Below are 22,289 nucleotides of genomic sequence, written 5' to 3'. Positions count from 1 at the left end.
CAAGACGTCCTACCAATGCGTCGCGCGCTACGACGTATGCGCACAGCAACGATGGTGATTTCATGAGAAGTTTGGAACTTTCTGTTCTACCTGTCGTTTGTTCGGTTAAACAGCCGTGACGACTTAATATTTTCGTTTCATTTAGTCTTATTTGACTTTTTCATTACTGTAGCGTCTTCGAAAGACACACGTCAGACCTCCATTAAATTATCTTTTTTTATTATTCTTATAAAACGGCTACTGTTGGCCGTAACCTTTTTTTTTTTTATAAATATTTTTCGATTTATTCATTTTTTATTATAGACCTTTGAATGTACAAAACGTATCGGTATAGTATATTGCTAATATAAGATATAAAAAATAACAGACAAGCCTCAAGAAAGTATCACAGAACAGTACAAAGAAAGTAAAAGTAATTAATATTAATGATTATAAAAAAAAATAACAAGAAAGAAATTGGATTAGGGTTTTTCAGCAAGGTTCAACTCCTCTACTAAACTCTAAAGTTTCACAGCATTTTTCTTCATCATGCATTTCAAGGATGCAAAGTAATAACACAGTTCTTTATGAAAAACAAAACAAAACAAAAAATAGGTTTAGATTTGATAATTGGCCGTAACCGAGGCCAACTCCGTGCAACTGCCTCCGTCATCCGCACAACGGATCCCTGTCAGTCTCTCTTTTTTGCACAAACCAGTCCAGGGAGTCGCGTGATACATTCGTAAAAGTCGGAAACAACACATCTCAGCAAAATAAAAATGTCAACACATGAACAGATAACCCAATTCGTTTTACTACTTTGAGTGTATGTTGTTTTTGACCACATTACTCACGCAGTGTATCTATATCACACTCGTTTGGTATCGCCAGTAAAAGTTACGTTTGTAATAATTCTGAATTTCATACCTGTCAACCTCGGCCAGTAGCAGCCCTTATAAATGATCAAGATTCCACTTATAAATCAACCAAAAACCTTACAAACCTTAAATTCTGAATTATATATATATATATATATATGTATATATATATATATATATGTATTATAATGAATTATTCATTATATTTATATAAGCAGGAAATGTTAAAATTAATTAGGAAACAGAATTTTTCAAGGAAGTTACAGTTACCATAGTGCAATAAATGCAAATATGTTAAACACGTGTTTATACTCATGAAAAAATTATCATAGCTGTCTGTGAATCCGGAAACATAACTTTCACCAATTCACTAAAGTGGTCCGCAGCCGCGAATGGAATGTTGTGCTCCACAAGGAAATGGCAGAAGAGGATTTCGGCGCTTGTAGTTTTGTGGGATGACGCTGGATTGGCGGTAGGGACGAAGTGCTTTGTCAACAGGTTGTGTGTTTTGCTTCTCGCCACATTCTCCACGTTCTCCCATACGTGCTTGCTTGCCTCGACGATTTTTACTGAATGTTTCTTCGATTGCAACACTAACGCAAGCGCAAATGCGTATAGTTAACGGCGCATGCGCATGTCATGCTTTATCAAAAATACAGAGCTTTCGCACACGTGGACGTTCCACCCACAGGAAGTGAAGGGTCAGCAGCTTCCTGTCTTCTCAAAAGCCGACGTAAACTTTTTTTTTTTTTTTTTTCAATAACATTTTTTTTTGCCCGTACAAAAGTCTGTATACGGTGTTCATGATTTGAAATGATAAAAAAACGTACAAAATACGGGGTAACCGTACAAGTTGACAGGTCTGGAAGCCAAAATTTCCATCTGGGCCCCATGAGGGTTTTAACATGGGCATATGGGCATGGGTTCCATCCAGTTTTGCTCCTGGGTTCCGCTAGGGACACATTTGTGTTAGCCCACGTGGGCTTACATGGGTTTTTGACCGAGCCCCAGATGGGTTCCAAGTGGGCAATTTTAGGTGGGGCCCAGGTGTGTTCCACCTGAGTTTGCTAATACGGGCTTGAACTGGGATCCGATTGGGCCTTAAGTGGGTTCCAGCTGGGTGAAAAATATGGGACCCATGTCGGCCACACTTGTGTTTAACCTTTTAGGGTTCCATCCGGTTTTGCTCCTGGGTTCCACCAAGGGCACATCTGTGTTAGCCCACATGGGCTTACATGTTTTTTTTTTTTGACTGAGCCTCAGGTGGGTTCCAAATGGGCAATTTTATGTCTGAACCACCTATGCCCCGTGTGTATTTGCCAATATGGGCTTGAACTGGGGATTTGAATCGTCGCTTTGTGGGTACCAGCAGGGCAAATTATATGCAACCCATGTAGGCCTAAGTTGTGTTTGCCCATTTCGGGCCCCAAGTGGTTTTGGTGGGTCACATGTATCACAAATAGAAAGTAAAATTACACCTATTTTACAAACTATCCCCCAAAGACCGCGTTGCTTGCATTCGCTCCATTTCTCACAGTTTGAATATGCTGCCTTCAAAAGACTCTGTAATTTTGAAAACTCCAACTTGAATCGACAAAAATCAAGCAATGGGGTAGAAACAACTTCAAATATACTTTGAATAAAGATCTTTCACAACATACTGAATCAACAAAATAACATTAATTAATAATGTTGACTTTGTTTATTAAAAAAAAAAATAACTGTGTTGACTTGAGACAGATATATTGCAGTGAACAGGCAAAAAGGCTGTGTTTAATCCAAATCATTTTCCCATACATAATTGAGAGCATGCATTTTACTCATTAGTCTTCCTTTACACACACGTTATTCTCGTTTTGATTTATGCATGGAGGTAACGGGACTGTGGTGTTTGTGGAACCAACGACTCTCACTCATCTGTTGTGGCTCTCTATGACTTTGACACGAATAACTAACTAATAACATACTTTAAAACTACTTAGTTAATTTTTCAAATGTAATTCTAAACTTGAAGATTTTGGTGCTCTTGTTATTGGGATAAATTACTATTTCCATAAATTATGTTATTATACATAAATATGTCAATTAGACATCAAATACCACTCTGAAAGTAAAGAAAAATGTTTCACAAACCTATAAGCCATTTAAAATGTCTGAAATGTAATGAGTTTAGGTAGGTAAAAACCAAAAAGCCATTTCTAGTATTCATGTTAAAATGTTGAATGCATTATTGGCTCCCAAAATTGGGTTTTATATTCGAGGAAAACCGGTAAATTAGGGTGCTTTACTTTCTTGAACTACTTCGGCCACTTCTGGGTCATATCCGCATCACCCGTTAGCTTGGCCATATTTTAAGACAAAACTGGCCCAAATATGTTGAGCAAACGTGGGCCATGTGTAGTATGAGCCACTTTACGCCCACACCCGTATCACCAAGAATGGCCATTTAGTTCCGGGCTCTTAATTAGATAGGTGACTTGACCTAGGTGATGTGTCGCTGTGTGCTTTCCTGTTGGATGTGGCTGACAATGCTGGACCTGCCACGTCAAATAGCTCATAGATGACAATCCTAGCTGTCTGGTATATTATAAAATATTATCTTGTCCCTTAAGGGTTATTAAGTCACAGTTGGGGGTACATGTAAATTCACAAAATATAACATCCAGCCTAGTTACATTTAGCATAGATAAATACATGAATATTTATTTCATCCGTTAATAAATCAATCAATCCTCTGTACTGCTTCTTTGTCCTCACAAGGGTCCCCGGGCGTACTGGAGCCTACCCCAGCTGTCTTCGGGCAGTAGACAGGGTACACCCTGAACTGGTTGCCAGCCAATCGCTGGGCACACAGACACATCCGCTCTCACACTCAGACCTTGGACCAGTGTCCAATCAACCTACCATGGATGTTTTTGGAAAGTGGGAGGAAACCGGCGAAAACCCTAGCAGGCACAGGGAGAACCTTGCACTTCTGTCCTGTGATGCGGACGTGCTAACCAGTCCCCCACCGTGCCGCTTGTTCTAAGGAGTCCCAGAAAATAAAAACACCCGCCGTCCCTTCGTCAAAAGCTGAAAAATTCTGTTTGAAAAGTCCAACAACAACCCAACCATAATTTACATTGTTCCATAAATTAAATCAATGTGAAACCTAATAAAAGCTGACTTCTGGTCCTCAAAAATCCTACACTTATTTCAATCCTTTTGCAATCTCGCAAGAATGGCTCCATGGCCATGTCTCTATCGTTCTGGCATCCATTGAATAGTTCAACTGAGAATAGTCTTCGGGTGGTTTCTATTAGCATAGCGTGCATTAAATATAAAAAAGGCTCCAGAACAACCCATGCCCGCTTAGCCCATCTATATATAACTCATACAGGACCCAGACATAGTTGACCAGCTCAAACCTATGCTCACTTAGCCCACACATAACCCAAACAGGACCAATAAATGGTGACCACTTCTAACCCATGTCCACTAAGCCCACACATAACCCAAATAGGACCCAGACATGGTTGACCAGTTCTAACTCATGCCCACTTAGCCTGCACACAACCCAAACAGGGCCGATACATGGTTACCAGTTCTAACCCATGCCCACTTCGCCCATATACATCCCATATGACACCCTCACATGGTTGACCAGTTCGAACCCATGCCCACTTAGCTCACACATAACCCAAATAGGACCCAGACATGATTGACTAGCTCTAACCCATGCCCACTTAGCCCACACATAACCCAAACATGACCTATAAATGGTTACCAGTTCTAACCCATGCCCACTTGGCCCATACACAACCCGTATTGCACCCACAACATTTGCCCAGTTTAAGCCCATGCCCACAAATCCCAGATGTCGCCCACATGGAACCCTGTACCATTGCCCACTTCTCGCCCATTCCCACTTGGTACCCAGGAATCCCGCATTTGCCCCATTTGGGGCCCCATTGGACATGTTTGCTGGGATTGTAGATTTGTTGGACGGAAAACTGTTTGCCGTGCCTATACCTGTGTCATAGCAATTACCTGTGTCTGCGTTTGAGTTTTGCTTTGCTTCTTCATGGATAATTCTAGAAAATCTTCGCGTTGGGAAATATTTGGATATTCTGACGGCAATTAAAGTAACTAAGTAAGTAAAAGTATCTTTTACTGTTTTTTTTACTGGTTTTACTGTTTTCAATGAACTATTTCCACTCTTCTATTTTATTATTTTTTTTGTTTACACTCTAGTTTTTTTTCTTTGGTTTGACTTTTTACATTTTATTTTTTCAGATAAATGAACCTTTTTGTGTCGGCTCTGCTCCACAACTGTCTTGCGTAAATGAGTGAGAAGTTTTAACTATGAATGTTATTACAGACAAAAACTTTTACAAAAAGTCTAATTTTGAACCCTTATCATAAACAACATACCTCAGTTAAAAAATGAAGCGAATAAAATTATACAACGATGAAATCATCTTTTAAGTAAGAAAAAAACAATTCATTGAATAAAGTTTAAATATGTTTTCAGTTTATTTTTTGATCGGTTTTCTTTTTTACTTTTTGTTTACCTGCAATGATTTTAGATGTACAGGAGAGGTCACTGTTGACTGACCAACAGAGGACTATTGGCCATCTTGCGTTTACGTTTTTGTTCTTGCCTTTTGTAGACGTTTTTTGCTTCATCTCGATTTCCTGGAGGTTTTTCTACATACCCAAGGTCAATTTAAAAATGTAACTAATTCTTTCTCCCAAAAACTAATCGAGTTAGTAACTCAGAAACCTCATTGAAAATTAGGAGGCTTATTCCAAATTGCTTTTTCCTTAGTATAGTCAAACCGTGCTGTGATGTTTGGGAGCAGATCAACGCAGTGACAAAGGTAAAGGTACATGGAAATCCGCCTCCCTCCTGCTTGTGTGAATATCATAGATATTGTTCTCGCAATGTTGCCATCTGTTGGTGACTTGGGCGAGTTACAACATTGGAATTAACGTTTTATCCACAGCGCCCTCTTGTAGTGAATTATTAGAGCCAGTGCCAAGAGAGGGCTCAGACATCTAGTCTGAGGACAGCTAAACCGTGTGCTGGAAGGAGGAGTCATTTGGAACCCTTGTTTGACACACACGTGTGTCTGTGCGTGGGTACACGCAGTGTGTGTGTGTTAAATGTTAATTATAGTAAACACCTATACACTTGTGAAGCTTACACAAGACAACCGTGTGGCAACAACTATGCCATTTTCTTTCCCCAAATCCCCAAGATACATTAACCAAAGTTAGTCTGCAATTCAGTTCTTGAACTCTGTATGTTGCTCACATGACACAAGTGTTGTTTGGAGCACCACAGTTAGAGTAACATGAATGTATGCATTTCAAATGGCTGTAGAAATCAGAATGCCACCGCTACGAGTCTGGGCCCTCTGATTGCTGATATTGACAAACTCATATTTCTCTTGAACTGTCGTAGTTGTTCATGCATAAAATTTCTGTGAACTGCATTTGCAAGTTCCTAAATACAAATGTGTAGATATATGGTACTGAGGTACTGTCAGAAAGCCAACGGCATAGGCCCATATCTGAGTAATATGTTATGAGTGCTCCACTAGAACAGCAAAACATTTCTCTGTCTGGTCCGCCTTGTCCCCTGCTGTGAATTCTCTGTTGTAATGGCAGAGTTAATCTGACAGACAGACACAATCTGAAAGGCTCAGTGGAATGCAGTGTTTTACTATTAGATTTGCTCTCCAAATATTACTTGGGGAAGTTCGCTTTGATCCCTTATAGCTCGGTTCAAATCCCTTTCATTACTTGAGCATTTGAGTGGGCATCCTTCAGGCCAGGTTTGAAGTGTTTTGATGGAGGCGATGAAGGGTTAACAGAGGATGTTTTTTGAAGGTCGTGGGGGCCTCTTGGGGTCACTGCTGGGGCTTGCTGTCTCTTTGGCTTATTAACCCTTCATCAAGACTACATTGAACAGGAGGCCACAGTGGAGGACGACAGATTGCGGTCTGACAATCTCTTTAAACATTCAGAGAGAGAAACTATGACTGGATAAGAAGGAAGCTGCTTGTCTTCTCTGAACTAAGTCGCAAGTTGAGTTTGAGCTGTGCATGTCCTTGTGATGTAAACGCGAACAACAACAACAAAGTATGTTGCTCACTTTGTTTCTGTCATCAGGTGAGCATTGTATTCAGAGGCAGAAGAAAGAAAAGACCCTCATGTTGCCAGACAGAGACACAGTTAGTGAGAAAGGCCCCAGTTGGCATCTAAATCACTTTATGGTGCTAATCAGGTATTAGAGACAGCCAGGGCAATTAGTCAAGTCACAAAAGAGATTTGTTTAGGAGAACCACAGAAAGGCAACATCATTTTGAATGAGAAATCTCAGGGATCAGGTGTCTTGTGCCGCTTCTCTTTAAGATGCTTGAACAGGCCAGAATCCTCTTACTGGCACTCCGACTATTCACACTAATTCCTTCGTGGGGGAAGTTGAACTGCAGTACTGTAAGTCATCCCATTCTCTTATCATGGCTTCAGCAGTCAAGTCGGCGCGTTAACACAGATTTACCCAGGATGTCGCAGTCTCGTTTCAGGCTATTGATATTCAGCTTCTGTTTGGACTGATGTGATTGAGTTGACACTTCTGTGGCTTTGACATTATTTCAGTCTTGTACTGTTTTCAATTGCTGACCCTATTTCCTCTGTCTCAGGCATCATGTTGGACACACCTGTGTCGGTGTTATCTTGTCTGAGTTTCTGTTTGTGTTTTTCCTTTTTTTACTTCTTGGCTGTTTTACTACACTGTAAAAATGAGGAGTGAGATTTTCTTGAAAAATCATAGTAAAGTTCTACCCCTTCAGAAATTCTAAGTGCATGCAAGAAGAGTTTGGGAGTACATTTTACAAGTTCATTTACACATAAACTGCAAGGTTAAACTCACTTTATGTTTTTGTACTCTCATACTATACACACAGGACCTCAATGCGGTTGAGAATCGAAGCCTTAACCTCAAGGTTGGAAGACAGCCATTCAACATCTGAGCCATGCCACTGCCACACTCTGTTGGTATATTATTGGTGTTAAGTGCAAACCTCGGAATCCTACCTCATGGTTTTTAGCCTCCTTTTGGAGATACCAGCAATATAGTCCCCCCCTTGTTGCTGACACACAGCTCAAGTGTAGAGCCGTCTCAAAACCGAGAACTGGTCGGTTCAAGCCTCAATCAGATTGAGTGTGTACGAAATGAGCTATTTGAAACAGTTATAGCTAACTTCCCTTGCGTGATTTTTTTAATTCAATAAACTAGTGACATTTAGTCAAAAACTCTTCTTGTAAAATGTACTTAGATTGTCTGAGTGAAAAAACTTTACTGGATTTTCTTCCAGTTAATATCTCTCCCCATTTTTAAAATGTAGTTTCTTCATGAATATTTGCTTCAATGATTGAGTTTGTTTGCCTGCTATCTCTGCCTTGCCTGTGTTTGACACCACCTGACTCGAACATCCAATACTGTGACCTGGGAAGATGTCTTGCTGGGCAATAGGCCCTGTGTAGGCAACACTGATACACTGACCTGGTGTAATAGAATCTTATGTGTATATAACATGTAAATCTTAGTTTACGTACATATTTTTTGTGAAAAAAATTCAACTGCATCTCGTTCTGAAGAATCAAGCTTTAACGTTTTAGGTAAAACAAAAGGTCTCTACCTTCCATCATGTTGCAAGATTGCCATAGCGTCATCAGAGACTTCCCTTCTTCTTTTACGTCAAGCAGTTCCACACAACTGCTGGAAACAGTAAATGGTGCATAATTGTCATATTGCTGTGTCAAGATAGCAAAATGTGATTGTGCGACATAAAACTGCTCAGCAAAGTATTAGACTATGAACGACTAGAGGTCATGTTGCATGGTATGCAGCGATTCGTACAATTGATTAATTGCACAGTACTCACCTGCAATGTCTGTTTACTATTGTATTGAGAAGTGAGAGGAATCATGCCATATTGTTATCGTTGCATTAATCTAAGACAAAAAACGTGTTAACCTTCCATTTCTCAACGACTCTGTCGACCTATGGATTTGTTTTAAATGTTTATTTTGTATATTGGCTTGTTTGCAGTACTATCATAGTGGCTTGAAGTACCAGAGACAAATTCCCCGTGCGTTAACATGACCATTTGCAGATGAAGATGATCTTGTGTTAAGTATTCGAATAAGAGTAGTTGTTATTCACACAAAGTGTGTTTTGATTTGGCCATGATCTGAAGCATCGGCATTCATAACACTTTCTTCTCAGTCCCTCAAATCTCATTATATCCATAACTTAAGAATTGTCATATGTGTTCGTTGGTTCAAATGTCAACTCAATACAGTTTCAGCATTTCAGGTACTAAATTTGAACCCATATGTGGTACAATATGGTTGTGATTCTAATGGTCTGTATTTCCATGTCAGCACTCCACTTATGGAAGCAACTTCCAACCAAACTTCAATCCATTTTTGTATAGCCACTTTTTGTTTTCAGGGTTGCAGAGATAATAATAATAATAATAATAATAATAATAATAATAATAGTAATTGATATATTATTACTACTAATAATCCATCCATCCATCTTCTGTACCGCTTCTCCTCACTAGGGTCGTGGGGGGTGCTGGAGCCTATCCCAGCTATCTTTGGGCAGTAGGCGGGGGACACCCTGAACCGGTTGCCAGCCAATCACAGGGCACACAGAGACGAACAACCTTCCGCACTCACACTCATACCTAGGGGCGATTTAGAGTGTTCAATCGGCCTGCCATGCATGTTTTTGGAATGTGGGAGGAAACCGGAGTACCCGGAGGAAACCCTAAAAATAATAATCATTATTATTGTAATACACTATTAGCTGTAGGAATACTATTAGTAGGAGCAGTAATGAAACTTTTTCTCTCAAGTATTATTATGTTGTTAATGCTAATTTAATACATAATGTTGTGCTCACCATTTGAGCATTTTTTTCTTTTTCTTTTTGAGGAGGGGAGTTGGGGAACTTTAGGGGTCACTAGGCAATTTGAGGTCTTTTGAAAAGTCATTGTTGTTGAAGGGCCAGACAGGAATGAATGTGAAGATGTGGAAGGGAGGGAAGAGAAGTGCATGTGTTTGTGTGAACGTGGGGAAGAGATTAGTAAATGGAAGGAAATGTTTAAATTGAGCACCCATCGCAACTCCCCTACAAAAAAACTTTAAAAATAGAACAGTCATAAATTAAAGTAGTATGTAGGGAATGTGGGCTTGGGCCTTTGCTGAAGACTAGACAGATTTGGTTGTCATCTCGTTCTTAAAATCCTAGTTATTTGTTGTAAAACTCATTGAACACATTAGCCTGCTGGTAAACTTTTAATGATCTTTTTTAAAAAAAATACAGTCATCAGAATTATCAAACTTGACTAACAGTTGTGAAAAGACACAATTCATTGGGCAATAACAGACGGCCATAAAACACAATTACCATTCAATAGATGGATTCGCGTTGGCTACCCATTAGCAGCCAGTTACACAACTTGTAAAAGACCTCCAATGAATTTCACTTTGTCTGCACACTGAAAAAGACGTCAATTCAAAGCTATTCTTTGGTACCATAAAAGTTTCCCAACCTTCACTGAGCCAAGACACATTTTATCTGTTCATTTGAAAACTTTCACTGCAAATCGCCATATGAAAATTGTGTAAAAAGTGGATAAATTCTCATTTAGCCTGTAGCATTACAAGATTTTCTCATTTTGCGGGGAAAAAAATTAAAAGATTTCTACAAATTGAACCCAGCCAAATTCATTTGTTTTTTTCCAAATGCAGGGTTATCAATTAATAAGTAGTGGACACCATTTTCGAATAATTTTGTAATTATTGTTGTCCATGAGTACCTTGTTCTTAAATGAATTCTTATGGTCTTTAAAAGAAAATCGCTCAAGTTATTTTCTTCTACAAATGCAGATTCATCCATTAAACATTAGAAGGTATAAATTGTCCACACTTCTCACCAGACCAAATGATCATACATTTGTGCTGTAAAAAAAGAAGAGGAATTGGAATCCTGCTAGAACAAGGATGGCCAACTGCTGGGCACGCTTGGAGTGGCCGCTTGATTTTATCTTTAATCATAAAGCTGCTTTCTCTACCGTATTAGTTTTAAATTGCGACCACACTTTTCACCATTAGACGGCAAACATTGTTTTGTAGCACTCCTGTCAGGTAACCTCCATTAGAGAGAAGAGTATCATACTGTCAGCTTTAGTTAGTTTTATGGCAGTTTTCAATGTGGAGAAGGAGGGTTTTAGCATAACCACATGTAATAGCACATTAATATATATATGTATCACACAGAAATCACAGTCAAGGTTTATTTTTAAAGGTTTTCAACAAAGGTTCTATGAACTATGGGAAACATAATTACACTGAAATGATGACGACAGGCGGCACGCTGGCCGACTGGTTAGCACGATGGCCTCACAGTGAGAGACAGCATCGGGCGTGGGTTTGATCCCGGCTCCGGCCATCCTGCGTGGAGTTTGCATGTTCTCCCCGTGCTTGCGTGGGTTTCCTCTGGGTACGCCGGTTTCCTCCCACATTCCAAAAACATGCATGGCAGGCCGATTGAACACTCTAAATTGCCCCTAGGTATGAGTGGGAGTGCGGATGGTTGTTCGTCTCTGTGTGCCCTGCAATTGGCTGGCAACCAGTTCAGGGTGTCCCCCGCCTACTGCCCGAAGATAGCTGGGATAGGCTCCAGCACCCCCCGACCCTAGTGAGGAGAAGCGGTACAGAAGATGGATGGATGGATGATAATGACTAGCGTCCTTTTTACAGAAAAGGTTTAACATTGGGTTCCACAGTGCATGCTGGGATGTGTCAAGTGAACAATCTCAACAAAGGTACACAAACAAGAACCATTGACAGCTCATTTTAAGTGCACAAGGAGTTGTGCCCCGTGTATCCTCCAATAAGATATATTTACCGTGTATGTTGATTTGGACAAGCGGGTGTTGTGACAGTGGTGGGCTCCCGATGCAGGAGAGATCCACCGGATTTGCTTGGCAGTGTGAGAGATTTAAAATGTTTCAGAACATATAAACTCCAGTGGCTGGAGGATTTTTTGTTTTAATGGATGAAACTATGAAAATCCATAATCTACAATCCTTTAAAGGACATTGACCATAGCTAATAACTGTTTTTACTCTGTTATTTTGGCAAATACATCGTTACTGTGCTAAATCAGAAAGCTACTCTTTCTCTGAACTTTCTCCGAAACTCAACTTTCTGTCAACAAAAATAAAATAGACCATTCATTCTTTGTTGCCAGTCAGTTTGAGTCATAGTTTGGGATTGTGTCAGTTCTCTTGGCAAAGCAAATTTGCGCCTTTGTGATGCAGGATTAATGACCAAAAGTACACCTAGAAGAATAGGACATTCATTTATGCAAACGTCATCACACTGTCCTCATAAGTCCATAAATTGTCCACTTAGTGTAAAAGAAATCTGACGGTGGAGACTTCATGATAGAGTTACTGAATGGCTATCATAAAATAGAACTTTTTACGTTCTGAGAAATTCCCACTGACTGTAAAGAGAGAGTGATGAAAAAACCAAGGTTGTGACTTTAAAAATGAGGACTTGTATGTTTAACACATTTCAGTGTCTGCATTGTCCAAATCAAGCTCCTCAGGCCTGCTCAGTGGAAGGCCAACCTGGCTGAGACAACATGTCAGCCGGCCCATTTCTCTATTGTGTCACAGCTTCATAGAATGCGGCAGCCTTTCTCTCAGGAATGTGGAACTGCTGTGACCCCAACTCTCGAACATGTCGCTTGTTGAAGGCGCTGAAGTGGGGATGCCTGTCTCTCCCAAACGCCTGCATCTCCCTCGATGTTTAATTAACTTTTTTGTTGTCGTGAACGCGGCAGGGTGGAGTTAAGTCTAATGCCAGGCTTAAGATCTGGGGTTGGGGGTAGGGGTGAGTGGGTGCCACAGTCGGCTCCACCAAATAAATCCCTCCACCTTCTTCTAAAGCGGGGGGGTGTTGATGTGGACTATGGAGCAACGATCCATTGATTTAAGATTCACACCCATACAGTGATAATATTGAACTGGGCTTCCGGCCCAGGTCCTGTGAGAGCTGCCGCACCAGAACAAACATGTCAGTGGACATCAGTGAGCACACATCACCTCAAAAACACTGCCAGGAGTGCATACTGTCATTCATGAGGAAAACAGCTTGATCCTAAAATATTATAGATTATTTAAAAGGACATTTATGTTGGACATCTTTGAAAGTATCTCTGTGATCCTGAAAAGGATAAGCAGAAATAGAAAATGGATGGGAAGTTGGAATGTATGATGCTTTGATCATACAAAAATAAGCTTACTTTATATTACAATAACATGCTCTACATCACTGGTGTTGAGCTAATATTTTTTCCACAAATCAATAATATTGGTCAGTCCATGCGTGGCTTTGCTATTTTTTTCCAAATTTCTTCTACGTGTGGAGAAGAACTTTAATCTTTGCCAGGGGTCACAAACGTGGTGTCCAAAGGGCATTGTGATGTTGTTCAAGTGAGCATTAGCAGACAAAAATAAAGTATTAATATTGATATGCATTGGTTTTCCAATTCTTGTGAAATATCATTAACAATATCAGTGTTGTCACATAAATGACTAAATTATTAATAAAAACATATAATGGTTGCATTAATAGCTAATTTAAGCAAAATGTATTTCAGAAGTGTGTATCAAACTGGTAGCCCTAATCAGTCCCCAAGCAGCAGTTGTCAGCTTCAAAAGGTTTTGGTGACCTTGGCTTGCTTTCCTGAAAAGTGATGCTTTCGGAAATACAATGTTTCATGCATCCTATATATTCAGCAGCAATGCATTTATTCTGCCATGTCTGAATTTACAACAATAACTCAATTTATTAGTGTTTGAGATTGGCATGATTTGATATATAATTTGTATTGTGAGGGAATACAATTATGTTTAGATGTAGGCTAAACGCATTTTGCTCATAAATACAATGTTCTGGATTACAAACAGGAGAAAAGTCAAATGAAATCTGTAAAACACGTCAAAGTCGTAGTGGAGTACGAGTTGTGTTTGTTGAATCCTCACTCAGTGGGCGGAGTTCAGTCCTGAGAGCCATTTCGTGTTTTCCTTCAGCCACTCTCTGCTGGGGTGATTATTCAGATTTACTCTGTCCCAGTTTGTTCCCCAGAGAGACTACTCGTGCGCACATGCCAATTGCTCAAACAAATACACACAACAGACACTAGTGGCCAAAGTGGGCAGACATGGAAGAACGGGTCCTCTCTCGCAGCTCACTTTGAGCAGCATGGATGGAGCGCTGCAGTGTGCTGGATGGAGAACCTGACGAGTGACAGCGGAGTGCGACACTGACTGGAAACTTCGGCGTCCTGCATTGCCATGGAGTTAGGAAAAGTTTGGTCCAGACATCAGAGGACCCTGCTGATCACCATGATGATGTTCAAACTGGGTAAGGCTGAACGTGCACTTTAGCAAGAGCACATTTTTTTTTTATTTCCATGCTAGCATGAAAATAAACTATTTAGATGTAGTCATTCTGGTTACTTAATAATAGTTGGGACATTTTACTCAAAAAGATACGTAACAAAATCAGAAATCCAAACGTGCCATTGATGCACCGCTTCGATCCAGCCACCGCAGCATCACACGACTATCATCGTTAAAGGCTCATTTTTAACTGCAAAAGATTCGTGTCTGATCAAAATAGTAACGTCCGCGTGCGTGCTGAACGAGTCTACTATTCAAACTTCTAATTAGCAATATTTCCCCCTGGACTACTTCAACCAGTGTGTGCGGGGTTTGGCGGTGGGAGTTTGCTGGGCGACCCCTCCACCTTTTGAATTCCACGCTGACCCATTTTCCCCGTGACCCTCATTTGTGTGCAGCGTCTGAAGCTCATTTAAACGGTGGCGAATCGAAGGCAGGGAGCTGGGTGGCATTGTTAAAGATCACCATGGTAACGAGCTGAGCGTCCGGCTGCACTGCTGCACTTTTTTTTTGGTCTCATTGTTAAAAGTTGGATAGTGATGGGAATTAAGGCGCATGGCCAGTGACCTGGCACCCCCGGATACGAAGGAATTAAAGACGAATAAACCCTAGAAATGTCTTTGATTATGTTAAGTGTGGAAGAGGACCGTAAAAAAATGATAATAATGTGAAAACAACCAAAACTGAAATTTTTTTCCAAAATAAACTTAGTAAAAATAAAAAAAGAAGCATTTCGTTCAACAAAAGCCTTGAGCAACGAGGCTGCAAAACACAAACTCCCTCTTTTCTTTGGACCTCTTTATGGCTGCCATTTGCAGATGACTCAGTTAAGCACAGGTGCATTAGATCTTTTCTGTAAAAGACTCAGACTAATCCAAGTTGAATGTGTTCTGAAGAAAAAAGATAAATAAATGACATACTGATGAATCCAAGGAGAATGTTTATACAATGCTAAAAGAGTGAGTTTTTTCAAATGAAATAATATTATGCAAAAATGAAAATGTTGAAGGTGTATTAACTGTATGTTGGCACTTGCGCTTTATTTAAATTTGACACAAAGATTAGATATGGAATTACGCAGACTGGTCCGTTTACACAAGGCACAAAGGCATGCATGCCACTGTCTGACTCAATGTGTAACCATGACTGATTCAGAGGATTTGGGCATTTTGTATAAAGCGAAGTAGCCACCTGCTGGGGAGACTTTGGAGCAAAAAGCTGAAAACAGAAGACCTGCCAGTGTCTGATGGTCAATAAAATGGCTCAGAGCTCAACTCGTTGGCTGGGGGCTCCCCCCTCTCAGTGAGTCACAGCACCAGTTTCCTCTGCCTCTTCGGCATTACTCTGATTCCATTGCTGTGACTGGTACTTGGAATTTTAATTCGTTATAATGTACCAATGCAATTTTATCTACATACATATACACACACACATACATCTGTTAAAACTGAGAATGCATATGGATGTGTAGCGCTACAGGCCCATGAATATTGGGACATGAACACAGTTCTCACCTTTTCAGTTCGAAATATCACCACAATTGGAGTTGAAATGAACTGAACAAAGCTGTGCTTTGACAGCATATTCAAAAAAGCTTAGAGCATTAAGCTTCATATCTTTACATCCAAATCAAGTGAGCACAATCTTTGTGTAATATTTGCCTCCCGGTTTTTAAGGGATCAAAAGTAATGGGACAAATTAAAATCAAATCAAACTGTCACTGCTTTGCAGCCAATTATAGGATGGAGTCTGGAGTCTCATAGACATCACCAGATGTTGGATTTCATCACTGCTGCTTTAACTGTCTTCAGTTTCTGCTTGTTCTTGGGTTATTTTCCCCTCAATTTTGTCTTCAGCATGTGAAACACAAGCTCAGTCACACTCAGATCTGATAGCCATTGCATACAATTTTAAATCTTTGCCAAAAAAATACTCTTTGGTTAATCTCACAGTATACTTCGGGTCATTGTCCAGCTGCACTGGGCTGCGCCATCCAATGAGTGCTTGTGAATGTGAGTAGAAAATATACAGAGGATAAATAATAGGATTCATTCTTCTGCTTTTTTTTTTCGGGTCACATCATCAATAAATTCCATTAGCTGACATCCAGTCACATTACTTGGTAATACCACCGCCATGCTTCACTGATGAGGTGGTACTGGATAAGGCAGTGATGGATTCATCTGGCCGAATAGACAATAGACATTACTAACTTGCCATTTTTTTCCATTTACCATACGGTTGATTTTAAAGGCACAGTACATGAGTCCTCATCGGGGTAACCTGAAAATACGCCCAAATTGGAATTAGAGTTTCTTTCCACACAGCGGTGAGTGGTGATCCGCGGTCAACGTAATTCTCAAGCAAGGACATTGTCGTCTGGACAGTGTCAGTCGCCAAACATCTTGTGCTTACTTTGCAGTGACCCGCTCTGCTCAGTGTTATCACTGTGCTGATATAGTGGTACCAGTCAGTGCCACGGATCGAGCTTGTCTCACCATAACCATGATCTACAGCATGTTCTGTGATTTGGGGGGGTTGGGCTTTGCTTAGGAGGTGCTGTTATCATCTCCTTGGAATGTGTGAGCAGTTGATGGGGTCTGGACGAAGGGGTGTAGAGTGAGGAGATCCTTGCAGCCTGTGTCAGCTCTCGTTTATCTTGAGATCAATGACATTACAAGTGGAGCAGTTTCAAGAATATATTACTCCAAAGAAGTTTCTTTGTACAGGTGTAGAGGGTGGTCTTGAGCATGATTTAAAGATGTATATCTCCCAACAGGAAAGTGAAGATGTGAAGAAATGATGCAAGGCGAAGAAAATGACACAACTTTAAAGCTTCTTAGCTGAGATAAGAGGGAAGAAACATAAACAATTTAACACCCTCATCACTAGATAATGAACACACAAGGTGGCATTCAGTTCAGTTGTGAAATATTTCAGGCCCACACATTTCTTTACAACACTCAAATTAAAACTATTTCAGTAACCGTATGTCTCGAGGTCTATCCTGCATGAGAAGTGCAGGGGAGGATCTGATGTGAGGTGGCACGTCAGCCCAAGAAAGTAAGAGGGATTATGAGTAGATGCAGTGGGAACTCATTAAAGTATGTGTTTATTGCAAGATACAGAATGAAGTCATTTTAAACTGTTTTCATGAATGGCTTTGAGTTATGGCATGAAGCACTTTCCTTAGTAAATTCAAAACAAACTACTACTAACTACTATTCATGGAAGCTGAACACCTTGTTGGTAGGAAACGGGGGATGTGTGTCACAGTTTGTAAACAATGTGACATGATTTGTGCGGCATGGCTCAGCAGGAGGCAAAAACGCTGGTTAGCATATTTCAACAGTATTGTTTATGTTGGAATGGATGCCAAAAACAGTCATTTGTGAGTATGTAAGGAAACTCATTCTGCACAACCATAAATGTTACTTGAACAAGTTGTCTCTGATTTACGGGACAAAATTTACCGATCCCTACGCCCTGTCTTTTACACCTACCTATTAGAAAAACGTGGTGTTTACAACAAAGATAAACTGAAGACCTATCATTCATCAGAATTATTGTGGGGCTATTGCCTGGACACAACTAAGTTAACGTTGAGTTAGCAAGCAGTTAGCATTATCCACCCATTATCTGTACCGCTTCTCCTCACAAGGGTGATGGAGCCTATCCCAGCTGTCATCGGGGGGGTACACCCTGAACTGGTTGCCAGCCAATCGCAGGGCAGACAAAGACAAACAACCATCCGCGCTCACACTCATACCTAGGGGCGATTTAGAGTGTTCAATCGGCCTGCCATGCATGTTTTTGGAATGTGGGAGGAAACTGGAGTACCTGGAGAAAACCCACACAGGCACGGGGAGAACATGCAAACTCGACACAGTGCCAGAATCGAACCCATGACCTATGCACTGTGAGGCCATTGTGCTAACCAGTCGTCCACCGTGCTGCCGCGGATAGCTTTAATGTAAATATAAAATATAAAAAAAAAAATCCAACAAATTATGACAAAGTAATTTCAGCCATAACTAAATCCAGCTTGTATATCATTTTTCAGGCAGAAACTGATAGTACATTTCCTGATAGAACACTTTACATTAAATTTGACCTGATATGAAGTGTGTGCTGCAAATACAAGCGTTGTTGATGATATTTCTTTGACTGGCAGAGGCTGGGATGTGATAGAATTTCAAGTGTTTGGTTTTGCTTTTATCTGTTTTAGCAACCAAAAACACAACGCGTTGACATTTTCGCCATAAAAGTAGTGGTGTTTACTCCTGGCTTCTGTTCTGTTACCTCCAGCGTGAGCTTCTTTTGCCTCCAGCAAACACAGTGACGTCATTGTGACGTAGGCTATGAAAGGATATACTGCTTGTCCTCATCAGGGTCACGGGTGAGCTGGAGTCTATCCCAGCTGACAATTGGTGATTGGCACACTGTGTACACCCTGTCTGGACTGGTAGCCAGTCAATTGCTGTATGAACAAATAACGATTCACAGTAAAATTCACACCTTTAAGGAAGTTCAAGTCTTTGATTAATGTAATACGTATACTCCTTTTCGGAACATCACACGTATACATGGAGAACATGCACACTCCATACTGCAAAGAAGCGTCTGGGCTGTGATTCAAACCTGAAACATTGTAATCATTTAAAAAAGCAGGCTTAGCAAATTGTGAAACAAATCACATAATCCCCTTTAAAAAAAAAAAAAAAAAAGTAGGCAGCAAGCTCTGCCAAGAAACATTTCAAACTCTTATATACTGTTCAGGTCAAATGTGACCTATGTCTCCTAAAATTAAATTTTAGAAATACCTGTGTGTATAAAATTAAAAAAAAAAGTCTGGCAAACTGTATTTCCACCAAATTTGAACAGGTTTGTGCACCTGTACGTGCACCTGTTGGTTGTTGAAGAGTCATGGGGGGTCTTGAACCTGTAAAAGAGTAGTAAAACAGCACAAGAATGATGATACATAATAAACATAAGGAAATGAATTGATGCAGAGGTGAGAGGGTGTGTTGACACAGGGGAAAGGTCTGCACCTGCAAAAACAAGTAGATACAATATGGCATTTAAAAACATGGAAAAAAGAACACACGAATTAATCATCCTCAGTCAAGATGTTAATTCATTAAAGAAAATTTGCATTTTTGATCATCTTCCTGTTTTTCAGGTTATGCATGCCAAAAGAAATATGAGTGGTAGACATTCTGATCACTCGCAGATCAAATTTTGCAAATGTACTAAACATAATTTGGAGCCCTTTAAATCCTCAATGTCTGCGATGTTCTGGCATGATGTTCTACAGATGTTAATGAAGCCCCTTAGTTTTGTTATTATTTTTAATTCAATGACCGAGACTACATTTCCTTTGATCACCGGCAAAAAACTAGTGTAACTTAAGTAAAGGAAAACCTTGGAATGCGGATGATCTTATGAAAAGATCTCAAAAGAAAAATAAACTACATAGAAAAGCTTTTTGTATTCCTTATTCGAGCAATGATGCAATTCACAAGAAATGCAAAAATCATTTTACCCTGTCAGTAAGGAAGTAATGAAAGCACACAATGTCAATAAGTTTATTCAAGCTTCGAATAACATCAAATCAACTTGGAACTTCATCAATCAGTAACTTAATTGAAAGCAAACTTCAGTTGCTGTTTCTGTTGGGATGATAGGAAAAGAAGGGGCTCTTCGTGACTCAACACACATACAGATATATATCCACTCAATATTTGGCAATTTTTGGCATCTAATAGGCAGCATGGTGGTCGGCTGGTTAGCACATCCGCCTCATCGTACAGAGGTCGTAGGTCTGATACCACCCATGGCCTTCCTGTGTCAAGTTAGCATCTTCGACCTGTGACTTTGTGGGTTTCCTCCGGGTGCTTCCGCTTTCTCCCACATTCCAAAAACATGCATGGCAGGTTAATTGGACACTATAAATTGTTCCTATGTGTGATTATGAGAAAAAAAACTATAGGTTATATACTTTGTCCCCTCACCCACATTTCTCTCTCTGGTGTAGTCCCTCAATAACTCAGACTTGTTACAGCAATTGTGATACTCAAAACAGTTAATCGAAAGGTCTTTAAAGTCACCACGACAGTGAGAATTTATCCCCAACTCTCCCAAAAAGTATTAGTGTTGGTGTGTGTAACTTTCATAAGACAACACTGACAGCAGCTATCTTTAGTCATGTAATACGTTTATTTTTTGACACCATCTGCCTTGACTTTAAGTCCAGAAGAAAGCTAGGCTTTTTTCCTTTCATTACCAGATTGGTTCCTAAACACCTCGAAAGGTCAAAGCTCCAGGTAGCCCCTGCATAAACCACATGCTAATACAGCTAAGGCTTATGAGAGAAGGATGTCCATAAGTTGACCAAAAGTTAAGACATTCACTTCGAGTGAAATCCCCAGCTTTCAAACTGCTCATTCAAAGTTTGTGGAGGAGAATGTAGGTGCTTGGCCACTTTTTGTTTCCTGACTGAACCGTTTTTGCAACAACACTTTTTTTTGTAGAGCGGAAAATGTCAGTACTGTTAGACTGTCTGTGATGGGAAGGCTAGAGGAGCTGCGACGTGACACAAGGAACATCGTCACCGGCGAGCAGCGTGTCCCAACACAGATGTGCAGTGGAATGAGAGTCGGAAATTTAAAGTAAAGTGAAGCAAAATGGGAAGAGAGAATTGAAACATTCTTTCTGCATGTTACTTGCTCATGGACGAAATATCAGCTGTTAAAAAAATACAATGGTTGTGTTACTTTCAAACTCATCTTGCAGCAGTTTTGAGTGCTTTTTGCATGATGTGATCACGTATATGATTGGCTCGCCCTCACACTGGTCAAAAGAAACTTCAATCTCTCCTCTCATCTACCAACAGACAACATGAGGAAATACATTCGTGACGTGCAAATGTAAAGGGAGCTCTGGTCTATTTTGAATGGAGAAGATTTGGTTTGGATATTTTGGATTATAGCATTTTAAGTTTTGTGTACAGCGCTTTGGTACAGTGAGTACATAAAAAAATAAACTTGAGTTGAGACACACAAGATAGAATTACAAAGATTTTAGTCTTCTGAATTGCAAGGCATTTACAGCAAACATGAATCGAGATTACTGATGCTAATAGAATGCACTATTTTATTTATTTATATATTTATTTATTTTCTTACACTTCAGATGATAAGACAGTCCAGACATAATTACGGACTGAATAACACTACCGTTCTTTGCTAAAACTGGCACGATCAACGTGCTTATTTTTAGTGCAACTTTTTGAATGACTGCAGTTGGAAGGTGGTCAGTCGCAGCTGCCACAAAGCAACATTTTCAAGTTTCCCTTGTAATCAAAACATGTAGGGTAAATTATCAGCCCCTTTGAACAGGATACTAAAACAGGATTTACACATACGTATTTAATATTTTGTTAAAAGAATACTTCCCTTACTGCATCAATCAGAACAGAGCATTGTTATTTTTGAAACGTTGTTTCAATTCCAATAATTGCGTGCAAGCGACAGGGAATGCTTTGCCATAAGTCACTGGTTACATGTCATTGAAATTATCTGATTAAACATGCTGAAACTGGAATGTGCTTCTGAAATTAGTTTGAACAGTATTTTTGGGGCTGTTCCCACTTTGGTTAAAGTGAAATAAGAGCGATGGCTCTCATGGAACGCCTTTGATTAAGCATCACAGAATGCTATTGCCAATATTCAAGGAATGAACAGGACGAAAACCGCCATTTTGTGTGTCTTTATGTGCTGTGGTGAAACTGCAGACAATGCTTTTATTTGTGACGTCACAGCGGGTAACATTCCGAACTTTCATATTAACACAAATAGTAAGCTCATGTAACCCAGCAGATGTG

General features: G+C 40.0%; 1 protein-coding gene across 1 annotated transcript in view; it reads left to right on the top strand.

The window, feature by feature from the left end:
- Positions 1-14,014: 14,014 nt before the first annotated feature.
- LOC148344671 (protein crumbs homolog 2-like) overlaps positions 14,015-22,289 on the top strand; it is a 28,221-nt gene continuing 19,946 nt past the window's right edge. Inside the window, exon 1 of the mRNA XM_088301472.1 lies at positions 14,015-14,366. Coding sequence (XP_088157598.1) covers positions 14,297-14,366 — 70 coding nt within the window. The 5' untranslated portion in view covers positions 14,015-14,296. The remainder of the gene's footprint in view (positions 14,367-22,289) is intronic.

This window comes from Idiotropiscis lumnitzeri, chromosome 1 (genome assembly GCF_059441095.1).
Source record: "Idiotropiscis lumnitzeri isolate Australia: NSW breed Sydney's pygmy pipehorse chromosome 1, RoL_Ilum_1.0, whole genome shotgun sequence".
In the NCBI taxonomy this organism is placed as follows: Eukaryota; Metazoa; Chordata; class Actinopteri; order Syngnathiformes; family Syngnathidae; genus Idiotropiscis; species Idiotropiscis lumnitzeri.
The sequence above is the reverse complement of the archived record's forward strand: the minus strand, read 5'-3'. Positions and strand labels throughout refer to the sequence as shown.